Below are 27,601 nucleotides of genomic sequence, written 5' to 3' on the forward strand. Positions count from 1 at the left end.
TAGATTTGTTCTTTGAGTTCACATCCAGAAGTCAAGGGAGAATATAGCTTTCAGTCCTTCTCTACCGAGTCCAAGAGAGATGAAGGTTATGCAGGCTACAGCACACAGCTCTGTCAGTGAACTTCACTTAACAGAGCCTGGTTGCTTTGCATCACATGAGTAGGAAACCACAATGCCTTATAGTATCTTCAGAGCTGGGAGTTTACAGGAGATGTACTCAGACACCAAGAAGAAAAGTCTTTTCCATGTATTCACTCCTCTCTTGTTTCACAGAAATAATTAGATCGCTTGTTGTTCTCTGCCTCAATCTCTTGGTCCACTTTTCCCATTAGGTGGTTTAGCTGTCCTAAATTACAGATCAAAAAGCTAAATGCTAAAGGCCAGGCTAATTGTCTAGTTTCTTTCTATAGTCCACGAAAAAAACCCAGACAGTTCAGAGGGCAATTCATCTCATCATTAGATAGCCATCTACAGTAAGTTAGACAAATAGCTCTTTGGAGGTGTATCTCCATTCATTGTAAAAGGAACCTCCTTTAGACTTTGGCATATAACTTTCCCACGTCTAAAGTTAAGTGAGATAAATCACATCCACAGCTGTTGTCTGTGTGAAGAGGGCTCAGAAATAAAGCTGTGGTGAGAGAAGATCACTGCAGAAACAACCATGGCAGTCTGAGATACTTCATCCTCTCCGCCCCACTAGCCGTCTGTTCTAGCCGTTCCACCAGATGTTACTGATCCCGGCAGCACAGCCAGCGGGACATGGACATCTTATGAGCTCTGTCCAGCAGTCAGCTGGTTGATCCTGAAGGGATCTGACACTGACCTGGCTGAACTTTTTGCTGAAGCAGCTGAGAAATGTTCTTACAGCCCCTCCCATTGCTCAGCTGTGAACTCAGAACTATCACAAGAGAGGCAGTAACAAACCACAGGCAGCTGTTACACAAGGTTGCACTATCAGGACCTTAGGAATGAATGCGAAATGTTCCTGAAAGGCTTAGCTTTCCCAACTGATACTTTCTTATTTCTGATGGACCTACAGAGGATTGCTGAAGAATCATCCAGTGTATTCTATATATACACCAATTGGTTGTTATTCTTTGCCCTGCAGGGAGTTGCAAATTGTGTATGCAGCCTGTACTTTGTAAAGAGATGGCAAAATAGTATCCCCGTGCTTGCACAGACCAAACAGATGGCATTGGGCAGGTGAAGAGCTATTCTCTGAGAAACGCTTGCTATGAACAGTCTTTCAAACATTAATAATTTGAGAAACACAGCAGCAGAAAGTTAGATGTAAAGTGACATAAATGACTTCTAGAAGATACCATTAGTTAAAAAATGATGTGCATAAAAGAGAAGAGCAGAAAAGCACAGTCACACAAGCCAACGTTAACTGACCCAATCTACTTGAGAGACGCCCACAACATCAGCAGCTCATTGCAAAGACAACCTAGCAGTCAATCTAGTGAGGGCAACCAGGCCAGATGTTTTGCTTAGATTCTGTTTGTCTTTTTGTTGCCAGCTGCTGCACGCCAGCCTGAAGCACCAAGATGGGGGACTTGGTATGAACACAGAAGCAAAGGTAAAATTGTTATTAAATGCATCTTAAAAGGGAGGGATATGGCAAGGAACGAAGGATCTAAGGATAACGGGATGTACAACTCTTCATCTGTAGGTCAATTTTTATTGCATTTCAGATCAGCAGTTGTGCAAGTCATTATTATCCGGTCAGGTTTATTGAATCAATTTGGCGGTCTCAATACAGTGTCTAATGTATAGAGGAAAAACTTTAAAAGACTGAAGAGATTTAGGAGTCTAAGTCCCACTCATTATCAGTGGAACTTAAGCTCTCTGAGGAGTTAAGCGCTTTTGAAAATGGGATGTGATCTTCTAAGTCACGTACACACTTCTGAAAATATTATCCTACTTGGCCACAGCACAGTGTGATGCTTGCTGGTCTCCTTGCTGTCAGTCACGGCAGAAAGGTCAAGGACTGAGTGGCTCGCAGCAATTACTGGCTTATGAAATTTTCCTTTTCTTCTTCTCAGAGCAGTCCCTCCTGTTGAGAGCAGGCATGTTGGCAGGCAATGACGTTGTAGAGAAATACAGATTTCAGTGGAGAAACAGAAAAACCTGTTGTCTGGAGAAGGCACCATGGTACTTTCCACAAGTAAAAAATGTTAAAAATTGAGAGATGTACAAATGAATACAATGCAGAGGCAGGGATAAACTCAATGAAACATTGGCAGATCTGGAAAGATCTCATGTGCCACTGGGACAGTGGAGTCTCTTTTCCTGTAAGTGCCAGGACTACACAGGAAACCTGCAAAACTGTTAAATAAAACTGGAGTTTAAAAAGGACGGGGAAATTGTCATTTTAATTAATGCCAGGAATAATAGCTATTTTTTTCACTTCTGATTATAAGTGGTTACAGAAAAACAGAGCTACAGAGCTGCCACGGCCAACAGAGGTAGTGTTTCTGTTGCTACCAACCAGCCTTCAGCTTCCTTAATTGGGTATGTTCAGAATCTCACCTCAGGGTGTGTGTGGGGCACATCTCAATTCCATATCCTTTAGCCCAATCCTCATGCTTTATTCCTCTCAGATTCCACTTATCTGGCCTCATCAGAAGTTTTCAATGAGCCAAATGAGATCCATATTTTCAACATAATAAATTACCCCAAGCTCCCTCTCAAGATCTTTGTCCTTCTCACATGTTAAACAGCTGCTGTCCCGTAAGAGATGCCGGTGGGTCGGAAGTTGTGATGGTGGCTCTGGTCTGACCCACATCCTAGATCCCCAGCATCTGAGACATTGGCTGCTCAACACAGCTCCAGTTCCATTCCATACGTGCATTCTGCCAGCAGGAAGTGCCCAGCCAGCAAGGGTGAAACAGGAGTGAGTGCCGGGCACCTGATCAGAGAATTCTGCAAGCCCCTGCTCCACCTGGGTATGTCCTTTTGTCACCAAAGAGCTCCATTATTTTTTTTTATAGCTGATCTTCATCTATCCAGATGGTTTTACGCTGCTCTTCTCCGATCCTGTCTTTTATCGTTCGGATAAGATCTTCAATACTGCTCCATGCATCTGCTTCTACAGAGGCGTAAAGACATGGCAGCGCTTCCAGTTCTTTCTCCTTCAGACGGCACATACGTAAAAACTCATCTTCAGTCTCTGGCTTTGGCAATAGTTTCCTGTATCAAATGAGCAGACCAAAAACAAATGTCTTACATTTTAAGTTACTCCTGTAGTCCCAGCTGTCCCATCAAGAATTTATTTTCTACTGACTATATACAAGCAATAAAAGCAGTGGAGAATACAGCTACTCCAGGTCTATCCTCCCCTTACCTCCGTGCTGCCCCCAAGGTAAAATATTTGCTATGGGGAAACAATTTTAGAGGACTGAATGCAGGGAGAGTGCAAGTGTTTACGACCTTTCCTCTTCCAGCTAGCATTACCTTAAAAAATGCTGTGGGAGTGCTGAGCATGGAGAAAACCACATGTTCTTCAGTCTCATCCTCCCACAATGCTCATTGCTATCAGTGACAGTGAGAGAGTGCTAGATTTGGGGAATTCCTACTTTTTCCGGTTGTAAGATTTCAGGGAGGAGTCACGGGAGGAAACAGTGCACATAGAAGCACCGGATGAAGAGAGAAGAGGTTCTTTATTTCTCTCAGTGAGAACATTATTGGACTCAAGAATTATTCACTGAATAAGACGGCATATCAAATATGCAAAAGGTTTGATATGTTACCTGAACCTCTTGATGTTTTTCTCTGAGACTCTGATAAAGAGAACAATAGGATATATCTTGGCTTTGATTAAATCCTTCGTGCAGCTTATTCCAGCTTCCAGGAGACAATGCTTGTTCTAAAAACAAAGTCATAACAGTGTCACAAAGGAACATTCACTGCTGTGGAATCTCGAGATAAAGGGATCCATACCTTATGGGATCAGCTGAAAAGCTCTCCATTTACCACTGTACTGATTTAAAACCTTTTAATCAAATATACATTTAAAGTCTAATGTATATTTAGATGTAATGTAATATACATTACATCTAATGTAATGTATATATACTCCTCCCACTGGTTTACAACTAGTCAGTCAAATAACAGCTGAGCTTAATAGCTTTCTGAAAAGGTTTAAAATAGAAATGGGTTGATCTAAGATGAAGAGTATGGCAAAATACCAGTTTTACATATATACACAAACACACATACTTGCTCTTTGTTCAGAGAGAACAGCTACTGCAACTACTTGTGAGAGAAAAAACCATCACTTTAATTCTCCTTTTTTCCATGCTGTGCATCAAATCCACCCTACTTGATATAAGATCTCTGTCTTTGACATTGTTATCTTTGTACTGTACACCCCTGTGTCTGTGTTTCAGGCTATCCTTTCTTTTGTCTAAGTCCTTGTATCTCTTACTCTCTCGCACATTTATATATACTTATGATATGAAAAGGAACTGAATAAGGGATGCAGCATAGAAAATGAAAGCATATTTTGCTGCATCAATGTGGGTCATCACAGAGAATGAGCGAGCATATAAAAGGATATGGCTGAGGATGAAAAAGAAAAGGAAAAGCAAAAGCACAAATAAAAGCCATTTGGGAGAATAAATATAAGACTGAGATTGAAGGTGGGCAAGAGAGAGAACATGCAACTGTAAATTGGTCAGTCTTTTATTCAAGAAGAAACATATATTGCAGAAAGATTCACAGACAGCCTTTTGAAGGGGTACGGAGTACTCTAAGCACCTTGGCAGTGACAGCCTCAATATTGGCAGGTACAATACATTCGTATGTGTTCAGATTCTTTTCTCTGCTGAAGATGATAGTCTCTGTTCTTTGCTTCCTTAAGAACTCTTCCTTTGTTACAATATCTGGAAAGAGGTGTGGATGACGACAAAATCAAGATTACAACTACAGAACACCAGAAAACTATCCAGTAGTACTTCACATAGGACGTAAGGATGGTTCAGGGAAAGAAGACAAGCAATGAATTGTCTTAACAGCTGCCTCATTTCTTCCATTGAATTCAATTAAAGCTTAATCTGATCACAGCTGAGCATCTCCGCTATATCCTGCACCAATGAGTCCTTGGGCAATTACTACAACACTATGAAGGCATTAAATTAAAACAGTAAATACAATTCCAGCACCTAATGTTATACAGTAACATTTCAGGGCTGGAGGATGCTGAGAAGTGCTAAAAAAAGAAGGTCTCTTCAGTATAGGCTCCTAAAACAAGGATTTAGTGTTCCAACATTTGTGTTTAAAGTTTCAAAAAATTTGGCTTAGGTTGCAATCTGTGATACTGGCCCCCTTGTGAGTTGCAGCTCTACATCAAAGGTTTTGTTTTATGTTGCAAGACAGGGGATATTTATTATAATACTTAACTTTTCAGTTTCTCTGTCTGGATAACTGTAAGACTGTGTACTGTGCGGTGGGTATTCAATATTAGTGTAAAAATGAAACGTCAGCTGTGTTTAATGCTGTGCTGTATACAATCCTGCCCTACAGCAATCACGGTACTGCATTGCTTTAATAGTAAATACTTAGCATGGAAGAAAATCAGTCTTTCGAGTAGATCAAATGCACAATCTTCACAGCCTTGGATGAGACAGAAACCTAAAGTCGCTCTAGGGAAGATATTCCTCATAATAGCAAATACTAGAAACAAATTAATCAAAATTTCACATTGCCTAGATATGCAGTATGCAAACAGTATGCAAACAGAAAGAGCACTCACAGCATTTCAGTCTCTGAGGGGCATCCTAGCAACCACACAGCATACACACAGATAATATTCATAGACACAGAATCTCATAACCATGTGCACTGGCTGTCTCAAAAACATTCAAATATCTCAGATATTCTCAAAAAGCAGGATTTATAGCTACACATCACTCTGATGTGACTTGAATTACCTCAAGCAACTATCACATGTGCGCCCCTACGTGTGTGTGCATGCAAATATATATATATATATATATGTTCATATTTTCAACACTGAGGGTTAACAGTCATGGTCCTCTTTTATCCCATTACCTGGCTTGCACATGTTGAATTCCAGGGCACCTCCAGAGTTGAGAAGCTTCTGTACCAAGGTCTTGGCAAGCATGGTGGGGGTGAAAAGTACGGGGCGCCTGCGCTCACAGTGGATTGGTCTCACCAAGCTATAAGGGATCAGACTGAGCCTCTTATTGATTTCACTTTTGGAATCCAAATCTGAGTAAAGAACAAGACATTTATCCTCTGGTTTCCTCTCCATCGGTATTTGGAGAAAAAGAAGGAGAAACACACAAACCAGAAATGACACAGTTAGTCATACTAGTCCTCCTTTCTCTCTTGCCAGGGTTGTCTTTACTATATATCCAGTAGTATGATGTCCAACCTAATAATAAATAATTCAAGTGCCTTTTGCTTTCAAGAGATTAATTAATAGTTTAACAGGACACTTACTTGGAGAATCTTTCTGCTTATTAGCTTGACTTACTTTGAGTTAAATGTTTTTGGACAAAGAGCAAGAAAGCATCTAGGAAGAACTGCCAACCAAACAGGAAGCTTCAGTGTCCTAAACTTGCTCATGAAGGCTTAGTGCTCCAAGCACTTTTAGCAAAATCAGTGTTTTGGTCACAGATGCTGTCGAATTTTGGCACAGAGTGGACCATTAGATGCTAGTAATGGGAAAGACCTATGACATTTTTTCACAGCCATGCTGTTATGTAGACAGCCTTTATATCAGTGCCATGTGTGTAAAAGCTATTACTATTTTATATCCATACCTTCCAGTTTATCAGGCAACGGCTTCTTTGCTTCAGATGAGGTCCGTGCCAGATCAGAGGGCCAGCCAGTGACGATACGGACTCGCTCATTGCTATTCATACGCTTATATTTGTTTTCAGACCTACTGACAAACTGAAAAGGTGAACAAAGAGATTTGACCCTCATTTCTTACATTCTTTATTCTGCCATGTATTCATCAGCCCACACTTGTTATCTATGAGATCTGAATTACCTACGTCTATCAAAGCCAGGACTCCATAGATCTGTTGACTGAATTCTAAGGCTCTTTAAATATCATAGATCTGATTCAGAGCCTTTGTTAATCCCTTTTGGGATTTCTTATTTTGTTCTCTGCTCTTATGAGGCACGTTCTTTTTCTTCGCAGAGCTCCCTGCTATCACCAGTACAAGCACTGATGTGTCCACAGCAGAGTAACATATGCACTCTGAGTATTTGCACAAATGTGTCACAGGTTATGCCCCAAACTCTGCCTCTTCTTTGCAGTGCCACAGAGACTTAAAACCTCCTAAATGGCACATTTTTACACCGAGAAATAGGCTTTCTGCTTTCATTCCCCATCCACCCAACTATTCCTCTATTCAAATATTAATTCCTCCTCCTGTATATTTGCTAACCTTCACAACCATCTTCCTTCACAAGACTTTTTTGTCCTTCACCCACACAGTCTCTGTCACTCTCAGAGTCACTGACCTACAATTAAAGGACTGTTTTCTGATGGAACCTCATCTCACAGAGACTTGGGGATTTGGTCTAGCCCAATGGATTTGTCCTTATGGTTCAAGCAAAACACATTTCAGCTTCTGATGGCAGACATGTTTGATCCATCAAGCTACATTAGTAATGGAAGGCATGCACTTAAAAATAAACACCCCATGTCACAAGAGCAGTTAGAAAACACAACCTATTCATCTTTTTCATATATTAAATCTCTTTTTGATAGGAAGAAATCCTCATACAACCTCTATACCTGAGGTGGGGTTTCTGGGGAGATTAGGATAGCCTGACAATATCTGCTGTTCAGATCCACTATTTCAGACATTGCATTGGGGATTTGAACTTTATTACCTGTAATATTTGGCCCAAAAGAAAGCTTGCTCTGGATAGGCGAGGGCTGGCTTTTGGGTCGTTCTGTGGGGCAGGCTCCTCTGGCTGCAATGTATTCTAGTAAAAAATAACACAGGAATTTTTCTTTCCTCCCCCCCCCTTTTTTTTTTTTAAATCACAGCATTTGAGAAACAGAACAAGCAAAAGCAGATATTTTGTATTTCCAATACAAGGGATAGTGATTGAGTCATATCTATTCCAAATACAATGTTCTAAGCAAACGGTAGACACAGCATGGCCTACGCTGAGAAACACCGCTTCTGTTACTGCTCTTCCACATTCCTTTCTTCACAGGACACTGCACTCCACAGCTTATGAAAGAGGTAATTTCTGCACCAAGAAATAGCATGCAAAGCTTTTGCTTTCACTAGCATCTCTGCCAGTGATCTCTGTCCCTTTGATCAGTGGGGACTGGAGTACAGGAGGAATGCATGACACTTAACCTTGACTGAAATCAAATACAAGCAGTGGCTACAGTGTCTCTGCAAATGCTAGAAGCATCTATGTCTCCTGAGCTCTAAAAATAACTTATGGTAACTAATACACCAGGAAGTTAGTTTTTCATTATGTAAAGATGGAATTCTTGGGTCTAAAGAAAGAAAAATCAAATTACTTTCACTGAGCGAAAAGGAGAAATCGGCAGGGCAGTTGTGTGTGAAAACCTGATAATCCCACTTCTCTCCATAGCGTGTAGGTTGGAAGAGGCAGGTCTTTCTAATATGGGACAATGATAGCTCTGTGGATGAGATGCTTGTTCACAGTAGGAGGGAAATAATTCTGATTATTAACTCCAAGGACACAGCTTCTTCCTCATGTGGATATGAAGATGCATTAGAGGCTTACAGGCAGAGAAGACTGAAAAGGATTAACTAAGACACAGAACAGATATTAGACTTTTAAAGTGTACTCCCTCATAGCTGGAAGGGTTAATAGCATGCCAGAGCTAGGTCCATTGCCAGGGACAGTATTATTTAAAGCAAACATAATAAATCCCATTGCCTGGGACAATCAAAACCTACACAGAGTGTAAACAGGACTTCCTGTAAAATTAACATAATGAACAAGAAGTAGCAGTGGAGTAACAGGTGTTAAAAAGACCTTGTTTGCAGATACTTACCCGGAGTGCCCGAAGGGTATTATATGAGCTTTCTGTCTCATCTCTGCTTCCTCTGTGCATCAGCCGCTGCAGCTTCACCAAAAGAAGTTGCTGGGCTCTGAAAGAAAGGATGGAATCACATAGATCAAGAGATCTTTGAAACCACTCAGAAGAAGGCTGGACTGCAATGGGTCTGTGCCTACAGAAAAGATTGAATAGAAATAGCGGTGAGGACTGACTGAACCACACAGTAAATGCAGGAACAAAATAATGAGCAGGACTGCAGTGCAGTTAAGGATTAAAGAATCTCCATGGAATATTTTTTTATGCTACTTTTTGAGAAACCCACATTATTCTTTCAGGTAACATCTGGAGTCTCCTTTCTAAAGCTTTATAGCTCATATTACAGTTTAACATCACCAGGCCTCACCTCAAAAATTAAGGCATATACCTCTTTCCTTACAGCAGTGGTTAATTTCCCTGTTTACAGAACCGCTGCTCTCAGTCGTGGTCACTCAGCATTACACCCACCTGCTGTAGCTGGGAATGGTCCCCATTTCCAGATCCCTGTCCGTGAAAGGATCAACTCTGGCACACAGCCACTCACACCTCCCCTGGTACATGGTGTCCAGAATATGAACAATCTCATCACATTTCACTGACAGGGAACAGCAGTCCAGCTGGCTGGAGATGTTCAGATTCAAGCGGATATGAAATGAGTCCCCTGATGTGATAAGCCCTTCCTCCAGTTCTGACAGCAGTTTTCGGTAACCTGCAGCAACGAAGGAAGGGGTGAAGCGTGATCAGCTGCTGGTCAAACCTCAGCATTGCTGCACTCCTGGGCATCCTCTGGGAGAAGCACACAGCACAAACTTCTGAGGCTCCTCCTAGAGAGGGTTAATACTTCTAGAGTGCTAATGGCACTAGTTACAACAAGGTTAGGGGCCTGCACCTTAAAGACACTACTGGGGCATTGATTCAGAAACAGCTCTGGCTGCTGGAATCAGAACCTGTGAGAATATTCTCATCATAATGATAGTTTTAGGTAACTCCATTTTCAGTACTCCACACATGATCTGTGAAACAGAGAACTTCTCAGCAAAGATGCAGACACAGCTATAGCTCTATGCTGTAAGTACAGCTTGAGTTCTGCCACCAGTTTTAATGACAAGCTATTCCCTTTCTTATTAGCTCTAATTGGCACTCCCACAATCTATAACATGCTTTATCTGCAGTTAAGTGGTGCTCAAAAAAAATTTCAACAGTCTTTCCTACCTTCAAAAACATCAAAGAAAATCAAAGACATCACTTCCTGTGTGATCTATGCAGCTGAAATTCTCTAACCAGCATTAAAAAAAAAAAAACCACAAATTTATATACACCAGTAAAAAATGGATTTTGGAATGTAATTTTTGATCCATAACTTCAAATTATCATTACAGGCCATGAACACTAAAATCAAGTTCTGTTCACCACACATGAACTCCAGCTGTTAAAGAGAAGAGAAAGCCACAAAGGTAATAAACAGAGCAACTCCATCAGGTAAATGCTAAATCGACTTCAGCTGGATAAAGACGATTCAGCTCACCACACTGTATTGCAGAAAACTGTACATAAAAATAAGCTTGAATGTGTTTTGTGAATCATGTCATTATTGGCCCACCATGTGAATTCTTCAGAGTCCTGTAGTGACAAGCATATGGGCTTTTTTTGTTCTCAGTCACAAAGCTAAAAGCTGGAGCCGTTACACAGAGTACCTCTAACACCAGCAGACACGCCCCAGATTTATACCAATACAAAGGATATTCTGGTTCTGTCATTCTCATCCACACTAGTTACTATAATGGACCTGGGACTATTTTAGATGAGAAATACTTTTGGTCTTACCTTCGTGATTTGATTTATACTGGAGTGTTACTGGACCACTGCACCTCTGAATTGTCCAGTGAACTTCTTCCTTTGTGCAAGTATCCAAGGGAACACTCTGATTCTCCCCTTTGATGCAGCCCTCCAACTAGATATGAAAGAAATATTACTCTCCAGTGCAGGTTCAATCTATGAGTCAATTATACCATTTTTTTTACGCAGCATAATCTTTTTCTGATTAAACAATGCAGATACTTTGCTATGGGGATGCAGATTACATTCTAATTATGTAATTTCTTTTCTCTCAAACTAAGAATGCTAGCAGTCCGCAGAACTGCAGCTCTTTGACAATCCCAGTAGTAAGTAGTGCAGGAATATCTAGTTGTGGTTTTTTTTCCCCTTGGAGGCATTTTAATAGGAAAATGGTTTGGGAACTTTGGCAACGGAGGGAAAACTAAGCAAAGAGCAACTTAGCAGAAGCACCGTTGAACTCCTGCTTATGAGATGCTGGGGACAGCTATGCAGGTGTGCAGCCCTTCTTTCCATTCATATTGCAGCTGTATCCATTTCTGTTCATAACATGTCCAGTCCCAGGATAAGCCACTCTAAAGAACGGTTTAGGAGTCATCGTGCTAAGCTAAGTAGCATGAACTTCCTTTCAGGCAGGAAAGTACGGGGAAGTTGAGAGTAAATCTCATTCTAGCCTTTTCAAAGGGGCTGTACTATACAATACAGCATTAAAGAAAGCATCAGTTGCTCTAATCTCTTCCATACAGAGCTACTGTAGGGTGCAAACGTGTGTTGCGTGTGTTGGATGACCATGAATACTATTCTCCCATATTTTCATAGTCAATAGCAGATCTTCTTCTGCATGAGTCTTATGCTTTGGCATTAATACAAGATGAAAGAAGAAACAAAGGAAAGTATTACGATGAGCGTGCACACATGTAGGTGGACAGACATCCAATACTATTTGCCGATTATTTTATGCTTACCAGTAGGATTTGGTGTCCCTCCCGAAGGCCTGCTTTCTCTGCAAGTGATCCTGTCTTGACAGAGCTAATAAAGCTCCCTTTATCATTACCCCCAACCAGAGTGATTTCTGAATTGAGACTGTCTCCGTTCAGTGTTATGCGCTGGATAGTATGGCAGGAGTTTCTAATGCGACCGACAGATGTGACAGAGGGACGAAACGGTCTGTGTTCACGAAAGGAAGTAACAGTTAGTTATCTCAGCTTTTAGCTACCACTCCAGAGTTAAATGCATGCATGATAAATGAGAGACATAAATAAACTTTTAGTGTTATCAAGCACTAGGATCTAAGGACTCTAAAAGAAACCGTTCTCATTACTGCATAAGTTCTGGAGAAGAGCATCTGGATAGCTTCAAGTGCTCTGACATGACTGAATATCTCAGATGTATAGTAGTACCTCACCTAGCAACCTGTGGCAGCAAGATAACAAGGTCACAAGGATAAATTTAAGCCTCTAGAACATTTTGTCTGCCTTGAAGTTTTTTGAAATTTTAGGATGACCTTCATTGGTTTACAGGATATGAAAGGGCTCCAAAATAACGTTATACTGCTGCCGACGTAAAGAAGTAAAGACTTAGCACAGTATCATGAGATATTTGTGTCAAATAACAACTTGTGACATCACATTCCTGCCGTTATATCTTCAGAAACTAATAGATAAATGGAGGATCTCTACTATAGTAGCCTTTCCCCTCAGTCTCTGTCTAAGGTAGGTAAACTGGCATCTCAAATACCTTTCCAGAGAGAACTTTCTAAATATGGAGTTGACGTGCTCAAGCTCATAGGCATCCAGGCCTTCCGACTGATGAGAAGAAGAGGAAGAGTGCACCGAAGGAGCTCCATGCGACTGCCTGTCATGACTGTCATCTGAAAAGAGTAAGAAGAATGAAAATGAGTGCTAGATAGAGTGACAAAGATGGAAAAGGGGAAAATGGATGTTTGATTGATCTCAGCCAAAGCTGAAGGGGAAAACTCCTGATGCAGAGGCATGATTCATGTCCACAGCCCATCGCAAGGAATACTCGTCTTGCTTACTGGACCTACCTGATCACTCTCACAGAACAGCAAGTTGGAAGGGACCTCTGGAGACTGTCAGAGCAGGGTCAGCTAGAGGAGATTGCTCAGGGCTTGTCCAGTTGGGTTTTGAATATCTCCAAGGATGGAGACTAGTCAACCTCTCTGGACAACCCTGTTCCAGTGTTTGACCACCCTCACAGTAAAAAACCTTTTTTTTTTCTGTTTAAATGGAATCGCTTGTTCCTTAGTTTGTGCCCATTGTCTCTTCTCCTGTCACTGGGTAGCACTGAGAAGAGTCTGGCTCTGTCTTCTCTACTCTTTCCCCTCTCAATCTGATGCTTTCCTCATTTTAAGGCTGGAGGTCTTATCAACCTGCAGACCTCAGCCAAGCACCCTCCATCTATTCATTCAGTCTAATCCTTCTCCCACTTAGTTCTTCAGGAATAACTGCTTTCTTCTTCTCACCCTTAGTTGCCCCTTTGTTTTCTTGTTATGATGAACTGACTTGATTTTTTCTCAGACTATGTGTCCCATCTTTTTTAGACCAGGAGTTGATTGTTTGACAGTATCTGTAGCTGGTGAGCTAATCACACAGATCTCATAGTTAAACTGTACACATGATATTGTCTTGCTTACCATCTAGCTCCAAAGCATCATATCCAAAGCTGTCATTGTCCTCTTCAACCAGGCTAGAATTAAAAACAAAGCATGAGATAATGGAAGAGAGAGAGAGAGAGAGAGAGAGAGAGAGAAAGCTGTTCACTTTCCAACTTTCAGCAGATTTCATTAAGTTCTGAAGGAGGAACTTTTTCTGTGAAAAAGAAAGATGTTGGAGGTGTTGCATCAGGCAATGGTGCAGCTGCAACAAAATAAGCAAGTAGCATACTTGTGGGCCCAGGGAAGTTGACAGGCAGACATTATGTGTCAGCCAACATGGGAAGCACGTGAAACAGCAAGAAGGTTCAGAAGGAAGAATTGCTAACAGCAGCGAGGGAATGAAGATATTGCTGAAAACAAAGGGAAGCTGCTGACTGATGGTCTCATACGTGTGACTTACACCACACCTGCTTCAGCACTGAGATAAATGGTTGCATAATACCTGCTGTATAGATACCGCAGCATGTTTTTTTTCCATGATAGATCAAAAATGTCAGAAGCTCACTGACAAACAGAGTGAATGCAAGGGAAGTGACTGAGGTGCGGCAGTGAAGGAGTAATTTACCTGCTTGATTTAAAGTCCTTGAAGCATTTTATAACAGCTTAACGGTACCTTGCATGGTTACTCAGATACCTACAGTAACAGAATGGCAAGGTGTAGCAAGCTTCTGCACAGAAACTCTTCTGCCACAGCTCTGGTCCCCGTCCAGCTCCCACTGACACAACCTTTCCTGTTAAGGGTGACTAGATTGGTTGGCCTTAAACACAAACAGTTAAAATTCACCAAAATTTTGCTCTTAAAGGGATATTGGGGATGTCCAGCCAAGTGAGTGGCTGCTTCACTAGTAGGACTATATTAAAGCATGTCCTTTGGTTGCCAAGCTGTTTAAATAACAGTTTGTTGTTTTTCCTATTCAGAATGATTTGTAGGTCTCCTGCGGAGCTGATATTCCTCATATTTGGCTTCAGGTGAAGGGTGAATTTTTGCAGCCAGTTCGGGGACAATCAGCTATTTTTACACCATGCATAAGCAGGGAAATAATACACCTTTTCCTACACATTAAATTATGATCTCACCTTTTTTTTCACACAAATCAAGATCAGATGAACTGTGAAACCTGCAACTTGGCATGCAAATAGCAATTATTTTTTATTATGTTCACAAACAAGTTAAAAAACCTTAGCAGGCTAATTATGAAGTTATAAACTACAGTGAACTTTTGGGCATGCTCTTGAGTTATTTGACTTTAGTGATTATTAGCTCAAAAAAGTAAGGCCACATTCAGACCTTGCTCCAGGGTACCTTTTCCTTCCACACGCCAGTGGGAAAAAGTCTCTAATATGAGGAAAGTTTTCAGATTTCAATACAGCTCAGTCTTCCAATGCCTTAACATATGGAACAGGATATAGTCAGAGCTGTAGTGAACTAAGTCCACAAGATGAATAATATCCATGTAATCTTTACTGCATTCTGTAATATACTGCAAATATTTAAATGTTCAGGCATGCCAAAGGCTTTCGAAATTAAGCACCTGAAACATGAAACATTCAAATCATTAACAAACCAACCCTTTTTCTCCATATTGAATTAATGCAACACACTTTAAAAAGGGGCTTTTAGGACAATATAGAAGAACCTAAGGAAGACTAGAATAAACTCTGCCTAAATCCTCAGCAGCCTAGAAAATTGTGTGGGAGAACTAGCTGAGGGTGCCCTCAATGGAAAGCTGTTTTGCAAATCTCTACACAGAGAAAAAGAGCCAAAAGCGGCAGTCTGCCAGAGACGAGTTTGTTTTGAAAAGCATTAAAAATTTAAACATAGTTCTAATAAAGATTAGATCTAAAAAATAGATCTGATAAAGATCTAAACCCTCCACATATATTGCTTTCTTCTAAATCAGTTTGCTTGGGCTTCGTTCTTTTCTCCTTCTGCTTGGGACCTTTAGGGAATGTATTTGTATCTTCTGATATTTCTGATACAAACACTGATGCTACTGACACCAACACCGAAACAGTATGTCCAAGTATGGCATTGCTATAAACCTTTTAGAAAAGGGGCCAGTGCCACTTAGGGGACTGTGCGGCAGGCAAGGTCCCTCTCCTTCCCGCCACCAACTTCCCATTCCCCAGCTGATCCGATTTCACTCGCGGGGGAAGTCCGCAGGGCCATGACTGGACAGAGGTGGAAGCTGCAGCAGAAGGTGAAGCAGAGGGCAACGCATCTCTCTCCCCTCATCTCTATGCTGAGATACAGAGCCCTGAGCCCAACAAAAAACACCTCCTTCCCCCAGTTTTCTCCCCCATTCCTCACAGACATTCAAGCACTATTTTGGCAGTTTATAGAAGAGAAGGAGGGGCTTTGAGAGAAGGAGAAAGGACAGGGACACAGACACAGGCAGCATGGAGCTGAGAAGCAAAAAGTGAAGCCATCTCAGTCTACAAAGGTAGAGCACATTCGCCAATAGCATTGGTGCCTAGTCGTTTCAGTACTGTTTCTTATTATGTACATTAAAAAAATCAATGCTGCAGCGATATCACTGTGTCATTCATCCCAGCTGAACTATCAGAGACTCCTGAGTGTTTTGGACAAAATTAGGGATGAAGGACTGCAGCCCTGAGATGTTTAGCAAGTCAGTCCTGCTGCCCAGTAGAAGCTCTCCAGCCAGAGACAGACACAAGGACATCTAAGGCCATCTTTGCCTCCTCCTTGTGACAACAGGTTCCGGGCATATTTCACCAGCGTGGCTACCTACCTGCAATGAGGGGCATCCTCTTTGCAACGTCGGACTATTGAATCATTTCCTGGAGGCTCAGGAGTGGTAGACATGATGCTGTCGTTGCGATTTCGCAGGGTTTGCTTTTAAAAAAAAAAGCAACAGAAAGGTTATCTGTCTTAAATGTGCTATCATTTCTAACTTACAGAAGCATTAGCCTGCTAGCTTGCCAGTGGTACTCTGTACTGTGAAGCACACACAACAGTAAGAAAAATTGATTCTGGATGTGCAGAATGCTACATACAAAAGCATTCATATTCATATACTCCAGTATATGAATTCAATATTCATATTCATATACTCCAGTATTGTAGCAATATGCACAGCTTGTGTTCTGGCACAGTACCTTTTTCTGTGACCACATGACTGGCTGATTTACCAGTTTTAACCTTACCCTTGGTGTGTGGCGTATTTGTTGCACAGCTGACATATAGGAGGAAGAGGATGAAAAGCGGAATGTATGTCTACTTACATATATGAGCAGTAGGAATGAGGAAGAAAAATACAGATCTCCATACTTTAAATTATTAATCTAGTACACTGGAAACTAAACTCTGAATTGTACTAGAGGGAAGACAGTATAAGTCATCTAGTCTGACAAATATTCCAAAGAATATTCCTAACCCAGCTAAGCTTATTACGAGTTGCAGGGAGTTCTTTCCTGGCTCTTCTTGGGTGTAATTTTAATTTCCTGGGGGCAGCACTTTTCACAGTGTTCTAGAAAGATGTTTTGTTCTTTGTTATTAAGACTCTGCAGGAGCACTCTCTCTGCTTGTCCTGCTGTGTCAGTGCTCACACATGTACAATGGAATATCTGCCTTGGGAGATTATGGGGATACAGCAAGCAGGGAAGAAATGGTTTGGCTATGATATGCAGAAATTTCCAACTGTGATCTGCACCCCTTTTCTTACTCACTGTTACTTATAGACAGGAAAAGCATTAGAGAACTCAAAAAGACCCTGAAAATTTTCTTAAATAAATTACAAAGCAGCTTTTAAAGAAAATCTCTTCCTTCTAACAGTAAATGTGAAATGGCATAAGGAGACTGTGAGAGGTCATAAATACCTCTGAAATGCCTTTAAATAAAGATAAACTAATTCTGTGATTTTGGAAAAGGTTAACAACATGGTTCTAACAAAATGCTGGTAAAAGGATTAAGGGAGCCTCTGACAAGGGCCTTGAATGTGATCACAGCTGGGATGCTAGTGAAGTGCTACCACTAGGTTGTGACAGCTCTGAACCACATTAGGAGAGACGGTCGTAGACAGGCAAGGGGCATCTGAAGGCTTCTTACAATCTTGCTGACTTCACAGCTGCTGATAGAGTTACTGATGGAAACAGAATTAGAGGAACTTGTGTCTGTGCGGCCATTGCTGGCATCAGCCCCATCTTCATCCTGTGCTCTGACTGCTGCGCTCACAGATGACAGAAAAAATACAGACACCAGAGACAATTATGTCAGATCACTTTCAATACAGCGTCTTTCACAGATTTGCAACAACACTTAGCTTATCTTCCCATTTCAGCTTATCTTGTTTCCCCCACCCTGTACTGGACAGAGGCTCCAGGACGCGCTCTGTGCCCTATAGCTCTGGCTCCTTTTCCTTCCCCGTCAGCTTCCCGACAAAGTAGATTAATGCATGCCACTCCGGACCGCCGCTTGCCAACTTTTTCTTTCAACTCCATCCTGCACATTTTTATTAAATCTATGAATACTATTTCGCAAATTAAAGAAGGATTGCTTTATTAATTTATGTTTTAACTTCATCACCTGAATCTGGTAGCCCGCAAAAAGGTTGGCTCACTGAATTACACTTTTTTTACAACGAAAAATTTTCAACAGGGACCAAGAAGCTTGAGATCCCTCAGCAGCCCCAGGTAGCACAGTGTGATTGTCTTTGTGGACTCCTTCCCTTCCTTAGCACCTCTAATTTGTACTAATGTTGCACATTACCTGATACCAAACATACTGTTTAACATGCAATATCTTGCAGCAGGAACCATGGTTCCCATCGTATTTCGTACAACAGTGAGCATGCTGCCGCACATAACAAATAAAGGAAGTGCTGCCTAAGATGGTGTTTGGTTCGAGAACAGTGGTACATAAATAAGAGGAATTGGGAGTAGCTCAAACATGAATACACAGCAACTGATTTGGTAACTTGGCAGCTGGCTGATGGGTGGGACAACCCCCCTCCCCCCAGCCTTATGCTTTAGATTTAAAATTAATTCCTTTTTCCTGAAGGACAAAGGAACTCGTTAGATGATCACTAGATTAGGGTTTTTTCAGCTTTTTTCCAACAGCAAAAAGAGAATAGTATAATGACTTTTAGTACAGGTATTACACCGACGACTTTAAAATTTTTGTAAACTAAAAGGAAAATTGAGTAAACAGAAAATTTAGGTAAGCTATGGGATGCAATATTGTGTGTCTGTGGAGGTATCTTTTGGATGGAGAGGACATTCAGGTAGAACACTTGACTACTTTAAATTATGACATTGTTCACTATAAGAGAAACTGTCTATTTTACTGACTTTGGAGTTAGTTAAGATTTTCCCTGGTCGGCATATTAGTTAAAACAACTTAAAGCGATTAAGTGAATGAGACAAAGCAACAGAAAAGGAATAAGGACATGGGTGCTCTTTCTGACCTTGAAACTCCGATGTTTTGTTCATGTTGACAGGAGATTTAGCTCTTGGATTTATCTGAAAGAAAGAGGACAAAAATCAGCACAAATGCAGAATATTTGCCACACACTGTAAACCAGATATTTTCACCCCTTTTTTCACTGTTATGCTGCAATAAATTTGCTCTCCCTTAAACAACAGGACCCAAAATTTATAAGATATTTAGGTATCTAAATGCCACTGCAGTGAACGAGAGTTAGCTACCTAACTACTTTTAAAAGTCTGGCCCAGATGCGTTGCAATTTCCAGATTCTGCTGAGGGAACAAAGAGACAAAAGGTGAAGTGGGTGCCTTGGGACTGGTTTCAGGCAGCTGTTAATACAACAGGCATCCTTTTGGAGTGTGCAATGTAAAAAATGCAGCTCTATTGCCATAAGTAATAATGACAGTCAGAGCTCAGAAAGGTTATGAAGGGCAGGGAGAATTCAAATGCAGATGAAAGGAAAGAGCAGCTCAAAACCCCAAATGTTGGATTGTATATTTTTTACAATTCATGAATATAGCATCAGATAATAGCTGTATGAATGCAGCTAGTCGCGCAAATCATGGACCTAACTCATGCTACCCCTTACTCTTAAGTCAGAGGAAATTGCCATAATTTAATTCTAAATTAGGCAGTTAATTTTGCTCTAGATTGTGTCCGTTTCTTTCTATTATTCCTTCCAGCTGATGTGAGCTTTTTCACCACTGCTTCGTTTTCCACCTTCAGTTACTTGTGTGCTGGACTTCGGGCATTATATCATTTTTTTCACTACTGTTAAGGAGAAAAAGAATCAATTTATTGACAACACTCCAAGAATGTGAATGAACAGCAGAAGCAAGGAGAATACACAAAATGGGGAGAAGGGGCAGAAAATGGTCTATGAAGCCCAATTGTATCTGCTCCTCAAGATGCAAATCACCACAGGGCAAAAACTGACAGCTCACTATTGTATACAAATCTATTCTTATCTTTATAGCACAGCACTTTCAGAGGCATGACCGCAACATGTATTATGTCTCTTAGTTCTAACAGTCCCTGTGCTATATCATTCCAGCCTCATATTAAGACACACCTGGATTCCCTTTAGATTCACTCTTCTCTTGAGTCGAGCTTGATCAGGCAAGAAGAATTTGTTGTCTTCTGGAGACTCTTCAGAAGTGGAGGAGTCATCTGCTTCCTGACCATTGGCTTTTGGGCTAGGAGTCCCAAAGGTCTGGGAGATAATGGTAATGGGTAGATTCCGTGGCAAACTCTACAGATCAGAAGGAAAACACTTTACTTCTGAGACCAGTTTGGTACAACTCCTCATGACCTCCCTTTAGAGTAATCTGATTGAACTTTCTGTGACTCCAGTGCTTCAGAAGCTCACGCAGAATGTGGGTCCAGACCCAAATCAGTAATTTAGATTGACATTTGTGGGGATTTCTGTTCCGTGGGGCACGTTCCTCAAAAGTATTCGTAGTTTCTACCCCAGTGAAGAAATTAATTGTCTTTATGCATTTCTTTCCCTTCCATTTAAAATCAAGTTGTGGAATGCCAGCCTTTGAGAAACTATGTGCGTGACACAGACAACTTGAACCCCACTGTACCGAAGAACTCACAACATTGACATTGAGTAGAAGGAGGTTGTTTTTTTCAGTTAATTCACAGATGGAATTTAAAAAGTCCTCTCTCCCTCCCACAGCAAAATGTTTTTGAAAGCAAGTCTTAAAAAAAGAACTCATGTCTGTCATCCTCAGCCCTACCTGGTCATGAAAGTTATTGTCCTTAGAGAGCCGTCGGAGTTTGCACTCCAGGTTAACAATGCAAGCTTCTTTCCGAACCACCTCAATTTGGAGTTCATCGTTTCTCTCCTCCAGCTCTCGAATCTGCTTCCTGTATTTATCTTTTTCAATCAGACAATGTGAATACTGTGTCTGAGCCTCATCACGCGAGCGGAATGCCTGCAGTGGAGAGAAGAACCCTGTTTTGCACCTGGGCACCAGACAACTTCTCCTGCTGGTTTTGTTTGTAAGGTATTTGGAACGGGGATTTCAGAACTGGTAACCATTCACCAATTAACACAGCAGTTAGGACCAGGATGTGCCACAGTAGTAGCATTAAAAATTACGATGATGAGGGTGGTTCATTTCCAGCTCCCTCTTGGTCGGTGGCAAAATGCTCCAGAGTGCAAACTGGATGGCTTGACACTAATATAAAGCCTGCAGTAGCTGTTGTTAAGATCTTGGTCCTGCCTGCCAGATGCTATGCTGTGGAAACAACCCAATATGATCCTACGTTTAATTACTGCAATACAAATTCCAACAAGTAGCAATTTCTTGTAACTGTTTATTTTTTAATGGTATTTTGGGTCCAATTACCCACAATTCCCCAAAGTGACACATATGAGATACAGGCTTTTGCTACTAATTTTCCCCACTTTAACTGTTAGATACCTGGTCTCGCTCCTTTTCCACCTCTTCTAGCTGTATCATCACAGTGTTCATACGGTGCTTGTACATCTCACAGTCTTTTCCTAGTGTTGAACACTTTAACTCCAAATCTTCTTTCTCTTCAAGATACTGGAAATGACACACTGTTAACAACCACTGCTCTCAGAGGTCTTTTGGGCACTAGCCTGAGATATTCCATCTTTCTATCCTTCCACTTCTCACCTTGTCTCTCAAGTCCTCCACATGACGAATCTCCTCTTGGAGATTAAAGATCTTGTTGACCAACTCATGACGATCTTCTAGTGCCTCTTTACGGTCATGTTCCAGAATATCCAAAATGGCTTTGTCTGAATCTGGCAAGCTCCGCTTGTCAGCCTGAGGAAAGACGTTTTTAAGAGACAGGCCAGGGACAGAGAAAATAGTATTGCAGGGAGAAAAGTAACAAAGACAGTAACAAACAAGAGGAATAGAAAATGGACATGGCATTGCAATGGGAAAGCAGGAGAAGAGAGGGACATCTGTTCATATTTTAAACTAGTGTCAGAAAAGATGAATAAAGGCTGTCTTGCTGTCAGAATAGTCTGATGAAGGAACTGTTTTACTGTTTTATTGTACTGGCTATAATTTGATCCATTTTGGATGCAGTGACAATTCTTCACTCCAAGCCCTGCATTCAAACCCCTTCTTTATTAATCAGCTCTCACTGAGCACAAAAGTCACCCTTTGCCAGAGAGCAGGGCCTAAGAAAACATTTGGGGGAATTTTTAAAGCATGCATAGGCTTTGCAGGGCTGTGCTCAGAGAATATTAAACATGCCTGGAGCAGCTTGTACCACTGCTTCATTTTCTGTAGTGTCCAGCAATATTTTTTCTTTCAGATTTAAAATTAACAAGATTACCAGAGCAGGTTCCAACAAATAAATTGTGATCCAAAATTAATCATAAATGGAAGATGAAAAAGGCATAAAATGCAAGCAAGTAATATGCATATTTATTTTTAAAATACCTAGACTAAGTTGGAGATTTCAGTGACATTTTGGTTACCTAATATTTCTAAGTATACCTAAGTATTTCTAAACCAAACTGCCTTTTGTTTATTTATACTTTCACTTACGAGAATTTCAATCCTATTTTTAGCTATTTCATAATTATTTCTCTGTTTCTTTAGGTGCGATAAGACCATTTCAATTAATATAAGAGATTCTACATGGACCAGAACTCCCAGAACCTTCTATACTACACCCTTTTTCAACCTTTGAATTGCATTTGTATTAGAACTAAGAATCATTAAGCACTGCTAGAGGCCACAGCCATTTCTGAAATGCATTCTATTCGTAATTTTTTAAGTGTCATTTTAAAATGCCACAAGCCTTTTCCAGCAAAGTGCTAAGCACTCTCAAATATATCCTAATATTTGGCTAAGCTCTTCACAGAGGAACACAGTGCTAAATTTGCTGCATATCATCCTTTTTCCCCACCTGCCCAAACAAAGGTTAGTTAAGATCCCTGTGCAAGTTACAGCAGCGTTCTACAGGGCATTCTGGTGACTAGTGAGCACCCAAGTACAGAAACCGTTATTACCCTCTGCTTCATTAAGACCTTTTTCCACAGATATGACAATAGCCTAGAACGGGGCACACACAGCCACTGTCAGAAATTTCTGGGCTGGCTATTTTACACAGCTTTGTAGTGACAGACTGGTACAAAGAACCCCAGCGGGGCTAAAACATAGAGTTGAATGCTCAGCAATTAAACAGCTGCACTCCGCACCTTGAAAGAGCCAATCTCTCATGTACAATTTGATTTATTAGATGACAATTTTTTTTGGTTAGAACTCCTCCTCATGCATGTGTTTGTACAAGGAGTACTACAGACAGCTGGGAGCTATATAGCCAACCTTCTGTTTTTCCAGACTTTGCACTTACACTTATTGTAGCTTTGCAGGTGGAGGTTTCACCCAGCACTTCCTAGCATTATAACAGGAGTATGTGTTGAGCTTGAGGTGAGGAGTGGTAGCAGAGACCGTGCCACCTCCTCTTGTCCGTAGTTACCAGCTTCCCTGTTATGTACTCAGCTCCCTGTCCCCTACTGAAAACACATGGCAGCTGCCACCACCTCCTGCTTCTCTGTCTCACTCTCACAGCCTCCTCTAGACACTTCGATCCTGAAGGGTAGCCACCAAGGCAGGCTGTCAGGAGACATGGGGTATGTGAGGCGGTACGGGAGGAAAGTGTGGGGGTGCCTGGAGGCAAGGAGTGGTCGAAGCCTGCTGAATCCATCATCTGGGCAAGCAGGAGGGGTAAGCTGAAGTGTCTGGATTTTTAAATGTAGCAATCTGCTTTTATACCTGAATGATGGACTGTAACTCCTGGATTTTAGTCTTCATCATCTCATTTTCCCGCTCCAGCTCTAGAACCTGTTCCTTTTTGGGTCGGTTTTCAATATCATTTTTCAGCTTCAAAGACTGGTTCCTCTCTAGCTTGCACTCCTCTTCCACCTTGTTCAAGCGATGCTTCAGCTGGTCAATCTAGAGCAGCCAGAGAGCAGTGAAAAGGAGAAAGGAAAGAAATCATTCCTAGCTCTGATATTGACTGCTCTGAAAACACTCTCACTTCCAGGTGAAAATGTACTGTCACAGGTGGAAAAAATAGCTTAAACTGTGAATGCTAACAAGCAGCAAATAATTTGGTGTATGTGCATGTGTGCTGAATGTCCACAATTGAACTGTTGAACTCTCAAGCAGAAGCCTACTATTTGCTAGCTACAACTGGTATAGGATGGTTGTAAATTTAGATAACATCTGGACTGAGAAAAAAGTGGCACGTCCTCAATCCTCCAATAGAGAGATACGAAGCAGAACTAACACGCAGGAGGCTGACCACACATTATACTTTTGCACATAGACTATTTGGATTGGGAAAAACAGAGGCTTTGAGTTCTGGATAGGAAAGAGGGGGTTGCAAAGAGAAGAAGTGGTTTCAGACAGAAGGGGGCCTGGGAAGAAGAAGGTGATGATCCTGGCTAGAGGAAAGATTTTAAAGTGGGGGAATATCCTAGAGATCAGATTGTTGCACGGGAATGAAGGCCAGGGGATGCCCACGGACCTTGGCCAGTAACGCCTGCGACTGGTGACTGTGAGCAGCTGCACAGCACGAACTGACACGACTTTCTGCCCAACCATCCCACACCAGCAGGGATCTCCCTGCAGGGGAGGGGTGTCGAACCCAAGAGAAGGCAGCGCCGAGGTGGGGGACCGAGCAAACGACTGTGCGAAAAAACAAAGTGGGGTAAAACGTCTGATATCATTGGTTCGAAAATAAACCCCAGCGTCCAGATGCACTATGGGTAGTTGTTTACTCCATCTCATCTGTGACACACACACAAGCATGAATTTTATGGCACTTGAAGCATTTATCTACATTTCCTAAATGGCCTCAAGCTGTTCCAATGCTCTATGTGAGACTTTTTGAATAAACCACCAACAGCTGTAGTGCAAACCTGGATAACTGCCCCAAGATATTATTGAGCCTGAAAAGCTAAAATTATGTTTCTAGCAAATGATTATGTTTTTAAAATTTTGTTTTTAAATATGTTATGTTCTGTTATTCCATTACAAGTTTGTAAATTATCTGCCATTAATACACATTACTGCAGCTGGCATTTCTGTACACCGATGCCTCTAATCGTCTGGATGAGCAAAGCAAATCAGAGCTCTACACCTTTCCGCTGTCAGAGAAGGTCTCATTTTGCCAGATGCCACTGGCATCCTCCATTGCTGCTCCTGATTAAAGCAGCCCAGAGCATTTATCTCACCTCTAACTGTAGGTCTCGGCTCCTTATCACAGCCATGCTCTTCTCGTCACTCAGCTGGGCATATCTCATGGCCAGATTGTAGTTCTCATCTTTCACCTTGACCAGCTCATCATTGTAGTTGTTCCTCTCCTCCTTCATCTTGTTGTATCTCTCTTGGAAGGTCAGCAGCTCTATCTTGTTCAGTTTTAGCTGCTTTCGCTCATCCTCCAACTGGCGAGACTTAGCCAAGAGTTCACAGCGCTGCACATCTTTTGTCTTCATTTGCTGCTGGAGCTTAATGATCTCATTCATTAGGAAATGGGTAAGGCCTTCATGTCCCTCCTCCACTGAAAATGTTTGAACAGCTTATCAACTTCTAATAGAGTAACTTTATACAAAGCAGAATCAGCAGAACTGAGTAAGAAACAAATGTCCCAGAATATGTACAGAGGTGCAGAATATGCACAAATACATACACATTTGTATATCTAACTGGCAACAGTACGAATATTACACAGCACACTATTACCAGAATCACAATATACATGCACAGACCTGTGGAAATACCACAAACTTTGTAAAATGAATCTGTACAAGTACAATTAATCTCAATGCTTCAAATTTGCTGCACATGTATAGGTCATCAGTGTAATTTAGTCCACTGTTCCAATGTTTCTTATCTTGAGATTTCTTGTAATGCCTATCATTCAATTTGAAACTCTTCAGCTTTATTCAGACAACTGAGATGTTCCTTTTCTTTATACATTACCTGTTGCTAGCTCATTTTGCATTGAAGGGGACTGAAAAACTGCAGAATGCTACTACAAGATTAGCTTTTATTTCCATTTCTTGCCTGAAAAATCAAACCCAGTCTTCAAGATAGTCCTTATTTCAACAGGCTCCTTTGGGATTGATTCTACTTACCAACAATAGTGGAAAATCTCCGTGTAGGTTCTTTCCCTGTCACCAGTTTGTAGAGTTCAGGGTAGTAAAACTCCAGGCTCTCTAAGAAAACTACATAACCCCTCTGGCCCTTGGTGTGGAGAATGTCCAGCAGTCGGCCTACGTACAGAGAATGGAGAGAGAGGTGACATATCAGCACCACGAGCAGCATAAGCAAATACTGTCTCCCTGCAGTCAAATCTGCTTAAGGTTCATCTATGCCACAGCAAGGCGCTGTGGAAAATCTGGCTGATTAATTGAGTTCAGCTGAACTCATGAAGTAATGCCATGTATTCTTTATGTTTATGCTGATTGTTATTCTGAAGGAGTGTGGGCAAACTGATCTCTGAAACAGAAATTTCCAAAGACACGTTAGTCAGTGCAGCCTTTACCAGGCAGCACTGAAACCCGAGGATGGCAGACCCTTCAGTGACAAATCATGAAGCACGGCAAGACAGCTGAAAACCTACTCTTGGAATGGCATTGGCTGCTGCTTGTGTTAACTGAAATATTTGCCAAGGCTTTGATGGGAACGTGAACCCCATGAGCTCCAGTCTGCACAGCACTGGAAAGAATCATTGTTATCAAAACAGCAGCAGCAGATTCCCCCCTTTACATTGAATCTCCTGTAAATGAGATATAGGGTTTCCATTTGATAATCTGTAATTTGATACAGGCTCCCTCCAGACTTAGCAAAATAATAGCGTTCATATAGGAATACAGATGTAGCCATTCACAAAATAATTACCTGCTCGGTTAATTTTGGAGGGCAGCATAAGCGAGTTAAGCACCTCGTCCTCATCTTGCTCATCGATTACTTTGCACTGCCGTAGGTATGGGGTCAGTTTGGCTGGATTGATGTACCGGCTCAGCACGTGCCGGTTGCATTCTACATTCTCCCACAAAGCTTCTTCCTCATCTTTCAGTGTCTCCAGGCAGTCATCCATCTCTGGCTCTCCTCCTTAACAAGAGAAACAATTGGCAAATGAACATCAAACAGGACAGTTTCTATCCTGTTACTTTTTTGTGCTTCCATGTCACATAGGATGAGCTTAGAATCACTCCTGACTAATGCTGAATTTGCCCTGTACTGAAACTGTCTGAACTGAAGTGCAGCCTGTCCACAGCTCATCTGGAAAGTGACAGTTCAGAGAAGTGCTATCTTGAGTCTATGAACTATTGCATATTGCTCTCTAGTGATGAATCTGTAGCTCAGCTAACTCCATGAAGGTCTCTGCAAGTCAGAGAATCCCTCTTCATATTAGAAGCAATGGTAAAGGACACAGTGCAATGCAAGAAAGACTATGAACGTGCAGAGCTCAGAACAAAGACTTGCTGCAGGCCACTAAGGCTTTCATTCTCACCTCCTTTGTTTATCTCAGCTACACTGATTTGAACCTGCAT

At 41.4% G+C, this 27,601-nt stretch overlaps 1 protein-coding gene across 1 annotated transcript in view; it reads right to left on the reverse strand.

Annotated features, from left to right (window-relative positions):
- Positions 1 to 2,560: 2,560 nt before the first annotated feature.
- Positions 2,561 to 27,601, reverse strand: part of CARD11 (caspase recruitment domain family, member 11) — a 47,734-nt gene continuing 22,693 nt past the window's right edge. The window contains exons 2-24 of the mRNA XM_009320032.1: positions 26,946 to 27,158; positions 26,180 to 26,317; positions 25,277 to 25,602; positions 23,811 to 23,990; positions 21,687 to 21,839; positions 21,468 to 21,593; positions 20,778 to 20,975; positions 20,105 to 20,284; positions 19,013 to 19,067; positions 17,656 to 17,771; positions 16,340 to 16,443; positions 13,566 to 13,618; positions 12,647 to 12,779; positions 11,875 to 12,076; positions 10,901 to 11,027; positions 9,545 to 9,785; positions 9,035 to 9,131; positions 7,879 to 7,974; positions 6,792 to 6,924; positions 6,055 to 6,234; positions 4,762 to 4,886; positions 3,753 to 3,868; positions 2,561 to 3,192 (exon numbers count right to left, since the gene is read on the reverse strand). Of these exons, the coding sequence (XP_009318307.1) occupies positions 2,988 to 3,192; positions 3,753 to 3,868; positions 4,762 to 4,886; positions 6,055 to 6,234; positions 6,792 to 6,924; positions 7,879 to 7,974; positions 9,035 to 9,131; positions 9,545 to 9,785; positions 10,901 to 11,027; positions 11,875 to 12,076; positions 12,647 to 12,779; positions 13,566 to 13,618; positions 16,340 to 16,443; positions 17,656 to 17,771; positions 19,013 to 19,067; positions 20,105 to 20,284; positions 20,778 to 20,975; positions 21,468 to 21,593; positions 21,687 to 21,839; positions 23,811 to 23,990; positions 25,277 to 25,602; positions 26,180 to 26,317; positions 26,946 to 27,158 (3,497 nt within the window). The 3' untranslated portion in view covers positions 2,561 to 2,987. The remainder of the gene's footprint in view (positions 3,193 to 3,752; positions 3,869 to 4,761; positions 4,887 to 6,054; positions 6,235 to 6,791; positions 6,925 to 7,878; positions 7,975 to 9,034; positions 9,132 to 9,544; positions 9,786 to 10,900; positions 11,028 to 11,874; positions 12,077 to 12,646; positions 12,780 to 13,565; positions 13,619 to 16,339; positions 16,444 to 17,655; positions 17,772 to 19,012; positions 19,068 to 20,104; positions 20,285 to 20,777; positions 20,976 to 21,467; positions 21,594 to 21,686; positions 21,840 to 23,810; positions 23,991 to 25,276; positions 25,603 to 26,179; positions 26,318 to 26,945; positions 27,159 to 27,601) is intronic.

This window comes from Pygoscelis adeliae, unplaced genomic scaffold (assembly GCF_000699105.1).
Source record: "Pygoscelis adeliae isolate BGI_AS28 unplaced genomic scaffold, ASM69910v1 Scaffold242, whole genome shotgun sequence".
Taxonomy (NCBI): Eukaryota; Metazoa; Chordata; class Aves; order Sphenisciformes; family Spheniscidae; genus Pygoscelis; species Pygoscelis adeliae.